The sequence below is a fragment of the Corvus hawaiiensis genome, chromosome 22 (genome assembly GCF_020740725.1).
Source record: "Corvus hawaiiensis isolate bCorHaw1 chromosome 22, bCorHaw1.pri.cur, whole genome shotgun sequence".
In the NCBI taxonomy this organism is placed as follows: Eukaryota; Metazoa; Chordata; class Aves; order Passeriformes; family Corvidae; genus Corvus; species Corvus hawaiiensis.
In genome coordinates, this window is record NC_063234.1 from 227,018 (window position 1) to 245,022 (window position 18,005).

At 45.4% G+C, this 18,005-nt stretch overlaps 2 protein-coding genes across 3 annotated transcripts; one reads left to right on the forward strand and one right to left on the reverse strand.

Moving 5' to 3' along the window:
* The first annotated feature begins 1,501 nt into the window (after window positions 1–1,501).
* MASP2 (MBL associated serine protease 2) lies at window positions 1,502–6,842 on the forward strand. The gene is made up of 3 exons (XM_048326371.1): window positions 1,502–1,745; window positions 1,990–2,198; window positions 6,756–6,842. Exons 1-3 carry the CDS (start codon window positions 1,502–1,504, stop codon window positions 6,840–6,842), a joined length of 540 nt encoding a protein of 179 aa, XP_048182328.1.
* A 5,751-nt stretch (window positions 6,843–12,593) lies between these two features.
* LOC125337020 (TAR DNA binding protein) lies at window positions 12,594–17,844 on the reverse strand. Of its 2 annotated transcripts, XR_007207910.1 has the most exons (7): window positions 17,734–17,844; window positions 17,089–17,341; window positions 16,218–16,381; window positions 15,771–15,911; window positions 14,910–15,080; window positions 13,925–14,512; window positions 12,594–13,441 (listed from the first exon to the last, which is right to left on the reverse strand). XR_007207910.1 is itself a non-coding variant. In XM_048326251.1 (6 exons), exons 2-6 carry the CDS (start codon window positions 17,324–17,326, stop codon window positions 13,982–13,984), a joined length of 1,245 nt encoding a protein of 414 aa, XP_048182208.1. In that variant the 5' UTR covers window positions 17,327–17,341; window positions 17,734–17,844; the 3' UTR covers window positions 12,594–13,981. The 2 variants fall into 2 exon arrangements, 1 of the variants encoding a protein (XP_048182208.1); XM_048326251.1 differs by having other exon boundaries at window positions 12,594–14,512.
* Window positions 17,845–18,005: the final 161 nt, after the last annotated feature.

The following is an 18,005-nucleotide window of genomic DNA, read 5'->3' on the forward strand; positions in this document are numbered from 1 at the left end:
TCTTTTATTTCATTGCTAAACCAGGCATTTCACCCTGCCAGTCTTACCTCTGTTGCAGCTGGAGTTGCTTTTCTTTCTCCTTCAGGATTTTGGCCAGCTGAGCTGTCCCTGAAGGCCTGGGCAGGTATTTTCTCTTCCCTTTCCATTCATCCGTCCAGTGGCCAAACTCGAAACACTTCTGACACCTCACATGGCGCTTGTTTGCCTCCCTAGGAAAATGCAGAATTGCTTAAGTGACTCATTCCAAGTCTGTTCTCCCCAGTGAAGAATCGCTTCTCAGTCGAGGTGTGGTTCAAGCAGATGTTCACAGCTGCTCCAGCTTGGCTCTGGAATCAGGACACGGGCAGGAACACCACGTACACACAGCACTCCGGCAAACAGACCTTCAGGAACCAGAACACTTTCACATGGGAACCATCCCACTGCTCAATTTGCTGCTCTCCAACAGCTGTAGCTGGTTCTGCCTTCAGAGAAATCACCAAAATTCTCTTTTACAACAAAGAGCAGCAGCTTCATCTCCAAATCCTGCAATTTAACACCCAAGTCCCAAACTGCCCAATTCTCACTCACAGCCTGGGACTCTCAGAGTCAAGAGAGCAAACCCAAAAGAGCTGCAGCCAGGAGCTGGTAAAGCCTGGAGGAGGTTTCTCTTCAGAACAATCCGATTCCTGCTCCTTCTGAGCCAGAGCTCCCTGCCTGCCCTGTCCCCAGGCACCTGCAGCAGCAGGGAGATTGCACACTCAGCTTCAGTTCTCGCTCTGGTAAAATCCCCTGGGCATCTTAAGAAATCAAGGAAGGGAAGATGCTCCTGTTTTCATGCTGGAGTTCTTAAGCTGCTCTTCTGAAGCTCTGCAAAACTGTTTGGCCTCCTCTCCCAGCTGCTCTCCTTTACAAACAAGGGGAACTCACTCAGCCCAGGGACTGCTCAAGGTCACAACCAAAATTAATTCTGAGCTCAGGGTGGTGTCACTTCAGTTCCTTGCCCCTGCTGCCACTTCCTGCCACCTTCAGCTTTTGTTCCAGGCACCAAAATATGAATTTTTCAAGGCCAGCCCATCTAAACTATCTGAAATTGCAGCCTGGCTGATCTCGGGAGCTCCCAGACTCATTCATGAGGATGAAGTGACAGACCAGCAGTGAGCACTTCTCCCTCTTCCAGCCAAGCTGTGAATTGCTCCTCCCTCAGCTTCAGCAACCACTTTTTGTGCCAGTTCCTGAAGAGAATCTTGTGCTGAACATCCATCACTTTTTCAATGCAGAGCATTTGGCTTCATCCTCAAGCCCTAGAAATACTCAGCTAAACCAAACAAGGCATGGCTGGCATCAGAGATTTGTCAGAACCTCTGAAAGGAGAAAGGGAGACAAAATTGTGGGTTTAAGTCACAGAGAACAGGGGAAATCCACTCTTATCTGTCCTTGGATGTGGACTGACCTACAGAAGTGCCTTTTGAGAGCATCCAAGCTTCCTTCCTCACACTGTTAAACATGTGCTTTTCCAGCCATGTCAGCGGGTTGGGAAGATCGATGCTCTGTGTTCACCTGGTGGATTTGTCTGCCCATTTTGCAGCTGAGCTCTGGTGGGAAGACCTTGGCTATGCTGTGTGGAAGGAACAGTACAGACACTGAGGAGGCTCCGGGCAACAAGACATACATCTCCATCGACAACCACCTCGTGGAAGTGTTTCGGTCTGACTACTCCAATGAGAAACCATTCACAGGCTTTGAGGCCTTTTACGTTGCTGAAGGTGAGAGATTGGCCCCCCTTGTAAGTGGAAGAGAGCCACAGCTATGGTGGGGTTGGTGCTTCCCTGTGCTCTCATAGCCTGAGGCTGCTGGTGTGGGGCGGGAGAAGGTGGTCTCATTGTACAGAAGCAGATGCAGAGAGGCACAGCAACCAGTGACCAGCCTCACAAAACACAGAGTGGCTGAGACTGAGGGAACATTTTGTTGAAATGTATTGTTTGCCTGATTCTGTGCTTTGCCCATTAGATATCGATGAGTGCAAACAGCTGTTGGATAGCAAACCCTTCTGTAGTCATCACTGTCACAACTACATGGGGGGCTACTATTGCAGCTGCAGGGTTGGCTACACCCTGCACGAAAACAAGAGGACGTGCACAGGTGAGCCCTTGCTAGATCAGGAGATACTTCCCTACCTACAACATCCACTTAAATCCAGTCCTGACAATAATATCAAGGTGAAAGATGTGGGGTTTTGTTTTCATTTTTAGTATTCCCTATATGCCTGGGAGGAGATTCACAGGGTTAGTCAGGGCTGTGAGCAGAGGCTCTGCTTTGCAGAGTGGCTGTGGGCTAGTGGCTGCTGTTAGGGACAACAACTTTGTGTCATAGTATAAATGCTGCACTGGCACTTGGTTTTCGCTACTCCTTTCCACCTCAGCTTTAGGTGGGTTGAATGGAAAATCGAGAAATGTCTTACACCTCCCACCACAGACATTTCCACAGACAAGCCTTCATGGATGCCAGTGCAGCCAGTCTTGCAAAACTGAGTATATCTTGCTCCCTGGGTACTGAGATTCTGAGTATTCTGGACCCAAGTTAGTAGATATGGGAAAATTACCAATTGAATTGTGAAGTCTAATGAAGAAATAACTAGCTTGCTGCCCTGTAAGGACACAGGCCAAGAAGGAGCATGGTTCGCAGGTTACTGACACCAGATACCATAATCCACGCATTAAATGGCCAGGCATGCATCTCTTGTTCAGAAGGGCTGACAGTGTGAGGTCCCTCTTGCTGGTTGCTGCCTGGCTCTGCTGCACAGTTCATAACCAGGGAGAGCTTCTGTGGCGTCAGGCAGCGAAGTGTCTGGATCAGCGTGGTGATCAGCACCTCAGGATTCCCTCTGCAATGAAACATGTGCCTACACGGGGTAAGAGGTTCATCCTTTATGGGTGCAGCTTTGCCAGCTGGAGCTAAATCCTGTCTGGAAAAAATCAACACACATACTGCTCATAAATACTGTCATAGGTGAAAGATAGTTTCTTTGAGCTCCCCCATGCTGAAATGCAAAATTGGATCTGACTTCCAATGCTTAAGGCTGCCTTGGCATTTGCCTTCCCAGCAACAGCCTATTACAAACTCTCTCCATCCATGGCTGCTTGGGTCTGATTCAAGATTCAAATTCCTCGTGTCTCCAGAGTATTGGAATAGACATGTTCATTCAACCTACCCTTCCTAAAGTGATGCCTTTTAGCACAAGTACATGGATTTACAGATGCTGTAAGGCCTTGATGTGAAGGTGCAAAATGGAAAGCTGTGAACTAGCAGATGAGCAGCTCCGCATTGACCATTCATGTGTGCACTTTTATGCCTTGCTCTGTGAAAAGAGCTCTAGCAGAGGGAGCTTCTCAGCAGCAGTGAGGGGCTGAGCTACCTTGACGGTGGAGAGGTTGGGAATTGCTGCGACGCAGCTGATGTGCTGGAACCTGTTCACTTTTCAGAGCCCTTAAATCCAGCACTGCAGCTGCTCCAGCCACTGGGCTGCAAGGCAAAGGTCCTTGCAGATCTCCTTCCTGAGTTAAGGGCAAAAGCTGCCCCTGCGTCTTTCGGGCTCCTGCCTGAGCTGGGTGATATTGACAGGCTCTTTTTCTCCTTTATTTTCCAGCAGGAGATAATTAGGCTTCTCCTCACTTAGGCAGAGATGGAGACAGATGTGCTGGGAAGAGCTGGTTTCCTTCCTTCCTGACCTGCCTGTTGCAGTCTGCCCAAGGGCTGCAGGCTTCTCTTGCTCCATGACTTGTCCGGGTGGTTCCTTGCCTTTCAGACTTGCCTGCTGCGGATAATAAAGAGGCCGTTGCCTGTTGAAAGCTGAATGCAGCCTCTGGAGCATTCATTTTCTCATATTCCCATGTGTCACTTGGGAAAAAAGAAGGTAGATAAGGCAGGAGCTGGTAAGAGAAGAGCTGTTGTGAAAGGCCCCTGAACATCACAGCTACTTGAAGAGTCTTGAATTTCTTGCCCAGTTCTTGTTGCTTAACCTTACGTAGTCCTTAAACTGCAAGAAGACCAGAACCACACCACACCCTTGTTCCCTAATGCTCCTTTTAGATATGCTCTTGTCTGCACCCAGACTTGTAGATTGAAACTTTCTATTCAGAGCCCATTCACTCTTCGGCAAGGTCTAATTTTTTTTTTTTTTTTAATCCCAATTTTGACCATTTCTCCTTTGGGAACCTGGCCTCATGGCTGAAGTGTGTTCTGGTGAGCAAAGCCTCAGAGTTCTAGGAGTTCGGTAAAGTAATATGAATGTATGTCACAGGGCAGCTGAGGTGTCTTGTCTTCATACCGGGGAAGGCACAGTGCCCTCCCCACAAAGATGTCACACCAGGAATGCTGTTCTTCAGCTCAAGTGCTTGTGGTGTTGGTTGATTCTGTCTCAGTCCTTCACAGTGCCTCTCTCTGCTCCACAGTAATACCCATGTGATGTCCATTTAAGCTGTACTCCCTTTGGGCAGGGACCATCTTAAAACATTTTGGAGAAATGCTGCGCTCCATATTTGCCAGGGACTAGGGCTCCCCAGCTCTGTGGAGGGAACATGATGATTTTTGCAAGAGTTTGACAAGTCAGAGCCGAGCAGCTGTAGATGAACTGCTGACGATAAAACACTCATGTCTAATAACATTCATTTAAACATACTTCAGGCAAAGAAGATAGCATGATCACCTTGGTAAATAGAAGTCAGTGTTGCTGCCTTCTGATTCCAAGGTTCTTGTAAGAAAGAATTTAACTTTACCAACCTGAGTATGCCTTCTTCACATGGTAGATCCCATGGCTGGGGAAAAATGGTTTTGTAGGTAATAGGAAAGGACTCTGATACAGGATTTGAAATTCTAACTTCCTAATGATTTCAGTAGGGGGTTAGGAGTGTAAAGATAGTCCTCATTGTATTGTGGCTTGTATGCTTAGGGTAGGCTCCCTCTGAGTCTTTTTTCACTCGCAAGGATTTCATCTTTTCATCCTTATCTCTTCCTGTAATTGCCTCCAGGCTACTCCTGAAGGGGTTGTGGAGTTGGGACAGATACTGGCAGCATGAGGAAATTTCAGTTTTAAGAAAAGCAGATTTTTTTTTGGTTTTTTTTTGTTTTTTTACACTTACATGGGAGTGAATAGTACCCTGTGGATTGGCATATCGAGCAGGTTTTGAGGTATTTCTTATCCTGGGCTTGCAGAAGGTGGAAGGAGGCATTAGAGTGGCACCTTAAAGCCTGGTGAGGCAGTGAACTCTGTATCACTGGAGTATTTTAGGCAGGACCTGCAGCAGCCCAGGAGAGTGTGCTGGAAAAGATGCTTTATTCTTACATAGCCTTCAAATGCTTCTGTGGTTTGAAGGACAGTCAGTGAAATTACAGAAATGTGCATTTAGCCGGGAAAAATGAGATAGAATCAATAAAGGGACCCCTCCCCCCCCCCCCCCCCCCTCCCTTACAGATAGTACAAGTATATCATGAAAGGAAAAGATTTTATTCCCTTTGTAGCTCAGCTGATCTCTCCTGGTACAAAGCACTGTGCTGTTGGGCTGGACTTAGAGGCAGCCAGAACCTCCAGGTAAATTAGTCAGGCTTTCTCTGCTTCTTTGAACCCAGAGAGGCATTTCAAACAGGATTTATAAATTAGGAGAGCACTCAGTTTTAACAGAATAGGCGTTTCTATGTGTTTATTTGCTGTTTATGTAACTGTCGGTTGTGTTTGAAAACCTGAGAATGAATTCAGTGGGACACACAGAGGTGCTCAGTCACTGGGATGATGAATAGGTTCATGTCAAATAAAAGCAGCTGCTCATAACTTTCTGGGAAGATGGTCATAGAGACATTGTTCTGAATTACAGCTTGTGCTTTAAAGAAACACCTTCTGTTTCTGCCCAAAGGTGTTGTGACTTGTGTTGGGGTATTTTAGTTGAGCTGGGCCACACAAAAATATTATCCTTTTACTTGTTCCAGCTTTCCTTTTCCAGTAAATGCTTGAAACCCAAATATTTCCTGTAGCAGCAAGTAGGGCTGACACATAGGTATAGGGTGGAAACAAGCTTCTCTCTGTGAAGTAAAAGAAGCTTAGAATCTTGGCTTCTGAAGTCCACAGTTAGTTAAGGGACAGTAATGTCCATTTTCTCATTCACAACTTGGTTCCCTTCCATTAAAATGACAATCTTAAACTGTATGGTCTAAGTGATAATTTGTAATTAATGCCTGGATAATGGCATTTTTGTTGGTGGAGGTCAGCATGGTGTGTTTGAGGATTCAATTCAAAGCCAAACAATTTCCCTCTTACAATTAATTCGGTGTCAGAATAGCGCAAAAATCTGCAGTGGTATCAGCCGGTCCAGCATTCCTCATCAATTACAGGATTACTCATACAGCTTTTGCAGCACATCATAAAGCCTTTGTTCCCAGCTGATCAAAGCACCACTTCACAGTAATCAGATGCTGTCAACAAGCAGAGATCCTCCGGGCAGTTGTGGCTGCTCCTTCTTGCTGCTCTTCGGAAGGGAGCATTTGTGGCTCGAATTGTGTCAGCAAGAGGCACAGCTGGTTTTGCTCAAAGAACACTGTTACATTCTAAACGTTCTAGCAGAAAAGGCATTAAGAGGAAAGAGTTGCATCCAGAGGCTTCTGGAATTGAGGAGGGGATATCTATCTTACCACTCTACGCACTCTGGAACAGCAGACAAGCTGCAAATCTAACACCGCGGAATGTTTCTGATGAGCTTCCAGTTATCACATTTATTTCTGCTCTCCAGCCCCACAGCTGCATCAGTGGTGCTTTCCCAGTGTCCTTCCCTGTCCCTCGCCTGAAGCAGGAGTACTGGATAGTGCTGGTGCCCTAGACCCATCGTGAGAGAGGGAGAGAGGCAGGTACATATGTGGCTCCAGATCTTTCATGTAGGCATAGACTAGTGTAGAAAATAATCTGCTACCTTTACCCAGTGCATCAGTTAATACACCAATGAGCATAATTTTCTGCTGTTTGGTTGAGGGTTTTTTCCCAGCCCACTGTCAGAGTCAGATTTTTACTGAGAGGATTGGAGAAATCGCTGGCCCTGACTATCCTACAGCTTTTCTCAGTTCCTGCAGCTACAGTATCCAGGTAGGAAGAGCTTCCTGATCATGCTGGAATTCATGGAGACCTTTAATGTGAAGACACATCCAGGAATGTTGTGCCCCTGTGTTGTCCTTAAGGTAAGGTGAGGTTTATTGCAGTTCATCACAGACTTTATGAGACAGGCCCAGCTCTCTTACTGCATCTTCTTCAGCCCATGTTTCACCATGTTAATGTACAATTGTGTCTCCCTGTATGTCTCCTGGTTCACTTCTCCGTTATGTTTTGTCCTTTTAGGTTTGTTTTCTTTTTTTCTCCTAACACCCTCGTCTTTGAAAACTGACTGAAACCAATCACTCGCGTGTGATGACTTGATAGACTGCATCACAACCTCTGCCCTAGTCCCACACCTTCGTGCTGGAAAGGCCTGAATATCAACGGAACAGTGATACTTTGAAACAGTGGCTTCACGAGTATATTTTTGGTAAGTGCATTTATTACATGTACTCCTACGTGGCTACTGGGAAGTTTACTTCTAAAGTACGGTTTTAAGAGAACTCCAGCATTTCAGCTGTTCTTACAGTTCAACTTGGATCCAGGCATACGATTTTATTTTATGGAACAATTTTCCTAACTTGTCAAGAGCTACAAGTTATATGTCAGGGCAACACATGGGCTGTCCTGTGAGCGCAGCCAGGCTGTGTGCAGGTCACTGCTCCCCTTTGGTGTGAGAACATTAACGGGAGTCGGTCACGGTTTTTGCTTTAATTCTCAGCAATTGTAGATTGTGTCCGCGTGAGTGAAATCGTGTAGGGAAAAGGGAACAGCCCTTAGGAAGTCAGTGACAAATTCTCTCCGAAGGGGCGGGCTGGGCGCGGGGAGCCGCGCAGATTGGCCGTGCTGCGGGCCTGAAGCGCCACGCCGTGGTCAGAGTGCACCGGTGCAGGCGCGGCACTCCAGGGTGACGGCGGTGCTCCCTTGTCGCGCTCAGCGTTATCCCGCTCGCCGTAGGTGAATCCCGTCAGCCCTGTTGGACTTCATTTCCCGGGCATTAAATACGCAGGCGCCCTTTCTCGTAACCAATTTCCGTTGTTCGCGCACTGTAATTAGGTGTGTTCGGTACACTGGATTTGTCAGCGATTGTCCTTTGATATGCTCCCCGAAGAATTGTTCCTGTCTGTGCATGCCTGTGTTTACGTCTGCCCTTGCTGAGTAGCAGCCCTGGACGCTGCTACTTAGAGATTTGCTTCTAATTCTATTGGAAGAAAGGAATGATTTTGCAAAAGATTTCACAGGATCAGTGTAGTGAGAATTTTTAGTGTTCTTTCACTACGGATCTCTCCAGGGAAGTTAAAACAGTAATACATGGACATTACTGCTGAATGCTGCGTTTCAGACTTATTTCGTAGTAACTGAACTGAGCTTCTCAGCAGGCGGTTTTGGCAGTCTGTGTATGCTTATGGAATTTTAAAATCACCGTTAGGTGACTGTGGTTTGGGGAGGCTCAGGCTTACCCCGGCAGTCACTTTATAGTCTGTCTGAATTGATGTGCGTACTCACTGCTTATGTAGAAACCCAGAATAACTGAACATCTGATGCGAGAGTTAATGTATTCCACACAGAAACCGAGAGACCTGTGTGTGTATGGAAATGCAATGACAAAATTCAGTGCCGGTGTGAATGAAGCCCTGTTCTGCTCCGGGAAGGCAAATAGTAATGGTAAAGTCTGAACGTGGAATGAAATGTGGTCCTTGGCTCCGGGCCTGTGCAGAGGGAATGCCCCAGCCTTACCTGAACACAACTGACCTTTGACTGTGGGCCATACGTGCATTTTTAAGGCCATGTAAGAATGGTGAAAGGTAGCCAGGTAGGCTTAATCCAGTTACGGCTGAGAGCTTTCTTATCACCCGTTCTTACCATTCCCCCGTCAATCAATGGATGGAGTAGATTAGCTCTTGGGAATAGCCCGACGGGGGGGAATTGACACAGTCACCTTCTTACAAGTCTGCAGTGACTCAAAGGACACCTAAAATACGGCATTGGATGATGCCTCTACAGTGTCGGTTCTCTGTTGTATTAAACAATGCCCAGCTGTTCTAGTCATGGTGCTCATTTGTGTTCTCTGGGATGCAGGTGAAGATTCATGTGGTGATGGATACTGGAAAAATTCCAGCCTGTGCCTCGTACCAGCCTACACCAACCTGCACGTGCAGGCCAGGGGACAGTTACCCAGCTTGGCTACTCTGCTGTTTATGCAATGGAGCAGGTGCAGCCCCGTGGTGTTCTTAGATTGTCCTGCCTGGTGAGGCAGAACTATTTCACTGCAGAATGATAATTTTAACAATCAGTTGGTACCTATATGGTATGCTGATTTTCAGAACAGCAAGTGCTACAGGTGCTGTTTAACAGGGAGGAATGCTAACAAAACTGAAAATGTTCTGACAACCCCACAGTGTGACCGTAGTTTCCAGTATTGACCTTAGATTTGTTAAATCATTTACTATTGAATGTGCCTTGGTTATGCCTGAGGGTCCCTACTGCAGATTAATGCCTAGAACTCAGTTCAGTTCTCTATGAGGAGAGTAAAAAGCCGAACGTTCCTTGACTCCAGCCATTTGGAGAACTCAGTTTCATAATTAACTAAATTGTTGCTTTTAAACTGATTGGCATTGTTTCTGACAGGAAGATTGAACCACGCTACAGCAGTATTTGTGAGGGGAAAAGAATCCCCTCACTGCTGAGTAGACGGTTGTGGATTTTATTTGTTTTTTTAATGCCTGAACTGCTAAATTAATTACTCTGTAAAATTAGTCAAGATCCAAGACTGAGTTTTGGGAGAAACATTTTACAATGTAATAGCATAATTGTCCCTCTTATCTTTTAGATTAGAATATCCATATATTCCAATTACCTTAATTTACATTCAGAACAAATGCACTTCCTCCTCCATGCCCAAATTCCTCAGCAATGCCGTCTCTCTTGATTACAGAACTTTTCCAAGGGATGCAATACTAATGAAAATTGTATTCTAAATCAAATACTCATTTGCAAGCAATTTTACCATTCCAAAACAATCCAGGAATTACATTTGGAATCATTAACTTAATTTAATCCATGTAAGCACAGTAATTCAGTATTCAGATCTCAAACTGTTAAAACAGCTTTTGCTGCCACTGACGTTTTGCACTTTGTGGAGTGAGTTCATGGAGGAAGGGACGCTGAGCCTGGAGAGCTTCCCTGGCAAGTGATGTTAACTACACAGCAGAGGATTAGGAGGTGGCTCAGTTGTGCGTGACAGCGGGATTCTAACAGCTGCTTACCATATAGCTGTTCAAAAAAACCCCTCATCTTTGAGGACGAAATTGGGAATTTTGAGAAAACACTATGAAGGTGGCCAGGGAGAAATAAATTTAACTCATGGTTATAAAAATCATCTTGTCCACTTTGATAATGGCCTTGGTTACACTGCAGCAGGAAGTCTCAACCAGTACTAATCTTACACCTACCAGGAAGACTGATAGCAGATGATGGGGTGGGGAAAAAATGTCCCAGCAGCTGTTAGAAGTCCTTCAGCTGTACAAAGCCGCCATCTGCCTACAGCTCGCTTTATTCACGTCTTCATGAAGTGTATTTTGCTTTCTTTTACATAGTGCTGTGAATTCTTATGTGACTGCAGCTTCCAACTGAACACAGGTCCAGTGAGAGCCTGCAGAGCATCGTGGTCCCTGCACCCACCCCTCAGCCAAGTGGTATCAGCTGCTTGCTGCATGTGGGGTATTTACCTGCCCTGCTGTCCCTGTGCCTTTACAGCTACCTGCTGCACAGCCCACGGCTGAGAAGTTCCTGCTATCAGCTGTAAAAACAGCGTTCTTCTGAAGAACAAGCTTTCACATTCAGTTTTGGTCTAACTACAGCTGACAACAGATTCTTGGAATTAATTAGCAGCAGTGTTAGAAAAAGCTTTTTTTTCTATGATACAGACCCCCTTACGATATACATGAACTTCCTCTTTCTTGTATCTCACACTCTGTCGTTAGCATTTTACTTTCTACAGTAATGTAATTGAAAATAAAGTATCTCTTTAAAAAAAATGAAGACTCAAAACACTTCAATGTATTTTCAGTGATAGTTTATTTATTTACTTATAAACATTAAAGTATGCAAAGCAGTTAAAAATGCTACTGAAACTCGCAATTCTAAAATTTTCAGGAGATTTTGTTTGAAGGTGAAGGAAGGCTAAAATTATTAGCAAAGACTACTCTGTCTGTGCTGCCAACCAGCCTCTTCAACCTAAACCTGAACAATTTAAACAGAATTAAAACCATGCTAATTACAAAAACTTACCATGAGGTTCCTTGCAGGGGGTCACTGTTAGTCTTTGGAGGTCCAAGAATACCATTTTAAAGTGTTACTCAGCAGAAGTAGCTGGTAATAGTGCAAATGCTAAAATGCAAAATTCACAGATGGGACAGTTTGGAGATTATTCTGATTTAGGTGCAGAAAAAAAAACGTAAGCAACTTTTTCAGTGGAACATGAACAAATGTGTGGGATTTCTTTCTCAGCCTGAGTGTTTAGAAACCCTCTTTAAACCGAGTACATTAAGGCCCAACCAATTTTTCAGTTCTGCAGGTGGAAAACTCACAGTCACGCAGTTTTGTCTGCTGTTTAGATGCTCTGCTATTCACAAGCCTCAGTGGGATAGAGAGTAATGAAGATTCACTTGAAAATTACATAGGTTAAAAACTGTGTAAATATCCGTATTCATACTATTCACAGCTACAGCACAGTATTATGGTGTACAGAAAAATACAGATCCAAGCTTGTGGGCTGGAAGCCAAGTGCACAACACAACTCCTCAAGCTCACACCACAAGTGGGAATAACCATCCACTAGTTTCTGCTCTAACACCGTGCACTCTGTTAAGAAGCTGCCTCCTACGTGACACCTCTGCACCTGTCATTAACTTAGTTCAGACTGAAACTTTATCAGTCTGTGTATATTTACTAGTGCTTTATTCAGCTGCAAAGTCTTTCCTGTGACTAGTTTTAACAGGAATTAACAGCATTCTTCTGGGGCTGGAAGTGTGGCAGAAGCCTGTTTCCCATGAGCGGGCTGACCTAAAAACAATTTAAAAACATCCATCCCCAAAGGAGATGCTGTGGACAGAAATCCATCGTGACAGCAACCCTCTGTTTCCCCCAACCCACTTCTGATAAGGAACTACAATTGCTAAAAGAACAAGTAATGTTCCTTGGCACAGATGAAATCTGGAGGGAGCTGCTTACCAGTCTAGGTGCGGGCACCCCAAGGTGTGGGACCTGGATTTTAGATCTATGTCACTGCACAGTGCAAGGCTACAGTGACTTAGAGGTGAGTGTCGGGTATCGATACGTGCTGAGCGGTGGCTCCTTTAGAACCTGCTTATCTGAAACAAACCGAGTGACTGCAAAAAGCTTTACAGAAGTTCATCGCAAAAGGGTAAAATTAATTAACTGCTATGAATTCTTTGCATTCAGGGCTGCAAAACAAAGACACATATTACTTAAATCAGTTTTATTTAGAATTAAGAATTTCCTACAGTGACAAATCTTATAAAAAGCATCCAAACACGAAACTGCAGCAAACAGCATTCTTATGGATATCTTACAGACAGTGGAACTTCCACCCTGGAGAGGCACACTGAGCTCTAGTGATCTCTGCTAAAATAGCTACTGCAAAGCACACCACAAGCTCAATGTTCTCATCACAAACCCCATCATCTTCAAGTCACATTACCACACTTACAGATCATTAACAGAAAAAAAACACACACCATACAGCATTCACAGCAGTTGACATAAGGGAAAAGAAATACAAATATTCCATTTCACGTAACACATTCAACTAATTGATTAACTAGGTAGAGAACCCACTTAGTCTTCCACATGTGGCTGTCCTTTGAATGCAATAAACACTCGTACATTATTTGCTATCATTGCTCTCCGCACACTCTCTCACCAAAGCCACAGAATTGAGAGACATCTCGCCAAGTCAAATAAAATCCCATTAATGCACCACCAGGTCTCTGCATGCGCTCGCTCCTTTATCTCGCACATACCAGCCCTCTCATGCCTCGGCACCACCACCAATCCCACACATGGTTTCAAAAGTTCAAACAGCCTTCTGGTTCCATCTCACAGCCTTGCGTTCACAGCGTTGATACGACTCCATGAAATAAAGAGTAGCGGATAAAAATGGAACACCCACCGTCTAAGACGCAGCATGTGCGGTGTGATGAAGTATTCTTGGATGAGAAAGCATGTAGACAGAAGTATTCCTAAGGCAGAATATTTACAGCACTGCTTTCAATGAAGTGCTTCTTCCATACACATTTGAAATGAGATGAACTGTGGAGATTAAATGAAGCCTTCATATCGTACTTTAGTATGGAGGGGAGACAGTGTTTAAAAAAAAAAAAAACAAACACAAACAAAAACGACACTGTGTTGTCCAACGGGGCGCTTGGAGAGTCATATGGTGGGATCAAATTAAAAACAAGAGGGAGAGAATGCTGTTTCTGACCAATGGTTCCATTTCAAACATGCAAAGAATTCAGGTAGCCAGGAAACAAGGGATAAAGTATTACAGGAGAAACCTTTCCTATCAACTGTAGTGTTAGTTCACCTATCGGGCAAACAGCAGTCCACTTCCAAACATTCAGAATTCCAACCAGATATGTAACAAAACTTAGAAAATTCCTTTTACCTTTCTTTTTTCTTTTTTTTTCTTTTTTTTTTTTAGAAAAGAAAAATGTCAAAAATACTGCTGAATATACTGCACACTGAACATTTGGAAAACTTTAGTATATACGTAATTTACAGTATACTTACCATGAGTTAGAAAAATTTGATTTCCCACCATACAGTCAGTATCAGAGCCCACTGCGTCTACATTCCCCAGCCTGATGACTTGGAATCCATGCTTGAACCAAAGCCTCCGTTAAACCCGCTGCTGGAGCCTGCGTTCGAGGCCGAGCCCCAGCCTATCGCTGCCCCCGAGTTGGACCCTCCGTATGAGTTGTTGCCTGAACTAAAGCCCTGGTTCTGCTCCCGCTGCATGTTGCCCTGAGGCTGGTTGTTTCCTGAGGGCCCCGACTGGTTCTGCTGGCTGGCCAGCATGCCCATCATCCCCCAGCTGCTCTGCAGGGCTGCCTGCGCCGCTGCCATCATGGCAGGGTTGATGCTAAAGGCTCCGAAGTTCATACCCCCACCCATGTTGCTGCCCTGGTTGTTGCCCAGTCCTCCCCCCCCTCCTCTGCTGTTGCCAAACCCCCCCTGATTCCCAAAGCCTCCTGGGTTACCACCAAATCTTCCACCTCTCTCTAACTGTCTACTGCTATTGTGCTTAGGTTCAGCATTGGATATATGTACGCTGATTCCTTTAATGATCAAGTCCTCTCCACAAAGAGACTGGGCAACCTATAAGAAATAAGGGATTGATTAAATGTATGTTAGATGTCCTTTTTTTTAAAATGTTAGTAGTACAAGACAAAACACAAAACATCCTCTATGATTCTGAGCAGATATTTATCCTGCAAAGAAAGCATATGCATGTACTTAATTCAATTTGAATTTGCACTTAATTCAAAGTGATTTAGCTTTGCATTCATCACTACACTAACTGCAGTATAAAATCCTATCTGCACAGCTGCATCGAAAAGGGTAATCTCAGTCCGTTCAATAAATCACATCAAACTAATACCACTGTAATTCTCAAGACAGTGGACAAGTAAGCGTTTCATGTGTAGTTCCAGAAATGATACTTTATCATGCTACTAAAATGTAGTCTATGAAGTTAAAATATTTTAAGACTTACCTGATCATCTGCAAATGTAACAAAAGCAAAAGCTCGGAAGGGTTTGGGAATGAAGACATCTACCACTTCCCCATACTGGGCAAAGAACTGTCGGAGTTCATCTGCTGTCATGTCCTCGGTGCAGCGTCCAACAAACACCTTCCTGCTGCGCAAAGGCTCGTCAGGACTTTGCTGGAGAGAATTGAAGGAAAAAACTATCACAACTACAGTCCTTGAGAACTGAGTTACAGGATGGTAAATGACAGTCTTAATCGAGCCCGTTCTGAAGGCTGCTGATGAAGAAATCTTGAGATTTTAAGTTTAAGACTTAAAATAAATTAATTAAATAAATTCTATTCCAAGAACATGGCTGCACCTTGATAAAGGTGGGGGGGAAGAGCCACAAGAAAATGAGCATGGGAGCAACACACAGGGACAGTGATAAGGCCACTGCACAGGAACACTTTTCTGTAATAATTGCATATAGAGACAAGAATAGAATCTACAGGTTCAGTTTGGAACCCAAAGACTTGTTCTACTCTTCTCCAAACTAGTTATTCCATCTGCTTTATTCTCCATTTATTCATGCAATAGGCAAGTTAGGCAGGGACTGCTGGACATCAAACACATTATTTTTAGATTTCTATCTGTACTTCAGTCCCTCACATAATGAGCTATTTTCCCAACATTTTAATTACTTCCAGCTCACCCACCTCCTCCCTGTTTTCCTTCCTTGCTCACAATTGTTCTGTTCATTCACAGTAAAGCCGCATCCGAGAGCAGACAGTTAATCCGTGCAGCTGCTCTCTCCCAACGCAGCTGACGAAGAGGTGCACTCGGAGTGTCTGGTTCAAATAAAACCAGCAGTAAATCCCCAAGTACCTTAGAGTTGGGAAGTTTACAGTCACACCATCTTCCATCAATCATGTGCCGCTGAGACATTACTTTCACTTGGGTTTCGTAATCCGTGAACCGAACAAACCCAAAACCTTTCGAGTGGCCTGTCTTAATATCCTTCTTAACCTACGTGGAAAAAAAACAAAAACCAGAAGTAACCACTAGTATGAAGCATATTGTTACTGAATGAATTTGGTAAAAATCTGTTTGAGAGTTTATCAGTCTTATAAACATTCTTATCACAGCAACCTCTAATTCCTTAACATCCTCCCTCAAAATTAACAGACTCACGGAAAAAAAAGACACCCTTAGGAAGAGACACAGCTTCTGATCTTGTCCGAGTTTATAGAGCTCCTTTGCTTCTACTTGCTTTCTCAGGAGCCTGGTATCTACCCAGTATCCCTCCTTACTTGAGCTGCAAATGGATTTTACCTGCACCATCAGAACTTCTCCAAAGGTACTGAAATACTCCTTTAAGTCTTGTTCAGTGGTTTTCCAGGGAAGACCCAAGACTATTAAATCTGAAGTCTTCTGTACTGCTCGTTTCACTTTCACAGCTGATGATGCATCCGTTTCATCCATTTTTCTCTTATTATCTGAATATAAAAAAGTACATTAGACATCCTCAACTCTGGAAATTGACCCACTGACTATGAAATGCATGGTGTTAAATTATAAACTATGATGAGAAAGAGTACAGACTGCAAGAGACACATCAGCTGCTGAGAGCTAATTGGAACAAATATCTGACTGCCCTGAACCAAAGTCAGTCCTCCTCCAAAATGCAATTTGACCCAGTTAGTTCTGCATTAGTTTACTTAAGTATTATCCAGCAACATTCGCAGTCCTAGAAGAGGTGGAGAAAACATGAACTTTTAACAAGACTACTTCACCAGCGATTTACTTCCTTCCCCTCTTTTTTCTGGGGGTGGAGCAGGGTGGTCAAGTTTCTCCTTTCCTGAGCACTTCTAAATGGTACCTCTGAGCAAACCATGCCTTGAGGAGAAGTGTCTGTGAGCACAGAGATTACAGTACACTACAGTCTTTGAAGGCCTATATGAGGTTATCCTTCAAGGATAATGCAAGACTTTGTCATTAAAGTATCCGTTTAGGTAGAGTATTAAAAAAAAATTAAAAACTCAGTGGGGTCAAACCTACTCGGCAGGACAGACACCTGAATAAATCATTGATCTCTGTGAATCATAGAGTTAAAGAATAACAGCGTTGCCATGTTAGACCGGCAGTGACTCGGACCTTACAAGAAAGCAGCCTTGTACAAAGAACCGAAGCCACGAGGACAAACCTTTGGGATAATTCACGACGTAGACGAGGTTTCCCCAGCCGGCCTCGGGGGCGTGCAGAATGCCCTCGACCAGCCGGACTCCCCGCATGCACTGCGACACCGGGTTCCTGTAGCGTAGCCCGCACGCCCCGGGGAACTGCGCCGTCACCGTGGACAGCAGCACCGTGCCGTCGTCCTCCGACGGGATTTCGATGGGCTCATCGTTCTCGTCTTCCGTCACCCGGATATACTCCGACATCTTCGCTGGAAGTTACTGAAGTACAAAAGGGATATAGCAGGCGTAAGCGATCATCCTATATCCCTTGACTTGGCCTTCATCTTCTTCGCCCTGAGGCACGAGTCTCGCTGTATTTATTACACAACATGGGACACCGAAACGCGCCATTCATTAACGCTAAAGCCTCCGGTCCTGCCGTACCGACACCACGGCCCGTCCTGAAGCTGCAGAGGTACCAACAACGACTGATCCCCGAGCACGGCGGAAATTCCCAGAGGCGCCACAGGCTCCCCCGCGGAGCGGGGAGCACAGCCCCCCTCAGCCCCGCCGCCTACCGGGTCCGCCCGAGCCTGCGGCCTCCGGATGCGGCTCCACCCGCCCCAGCACCACGGGCAGCCGGACTCCACCCGGCCCCTCGCCCCACTCACCAGCCAGGAAAGGGAGCGGCGTCCCGAGAACCCCTCGGCGCCGCCTCCACCGCACTCCGCCCGCCGCCGCACAAAATGGCGGCCGCGGCCCCTCAGAGGCCGGGCCGGGCCGCGGGCCGAACCATTCCAAGCGGCCGGGGGGGGGGGGGTGCACAGCTGAGGGACGAACTGCTGCGGGACGATCGGGACGCGGGAGAACGTGAAGCCCGGGCCGTGCCCCAGCGCGCACCACCCGCTTTCAGTCGGAGCTCGGGTGGCACTCTCGGAACCGG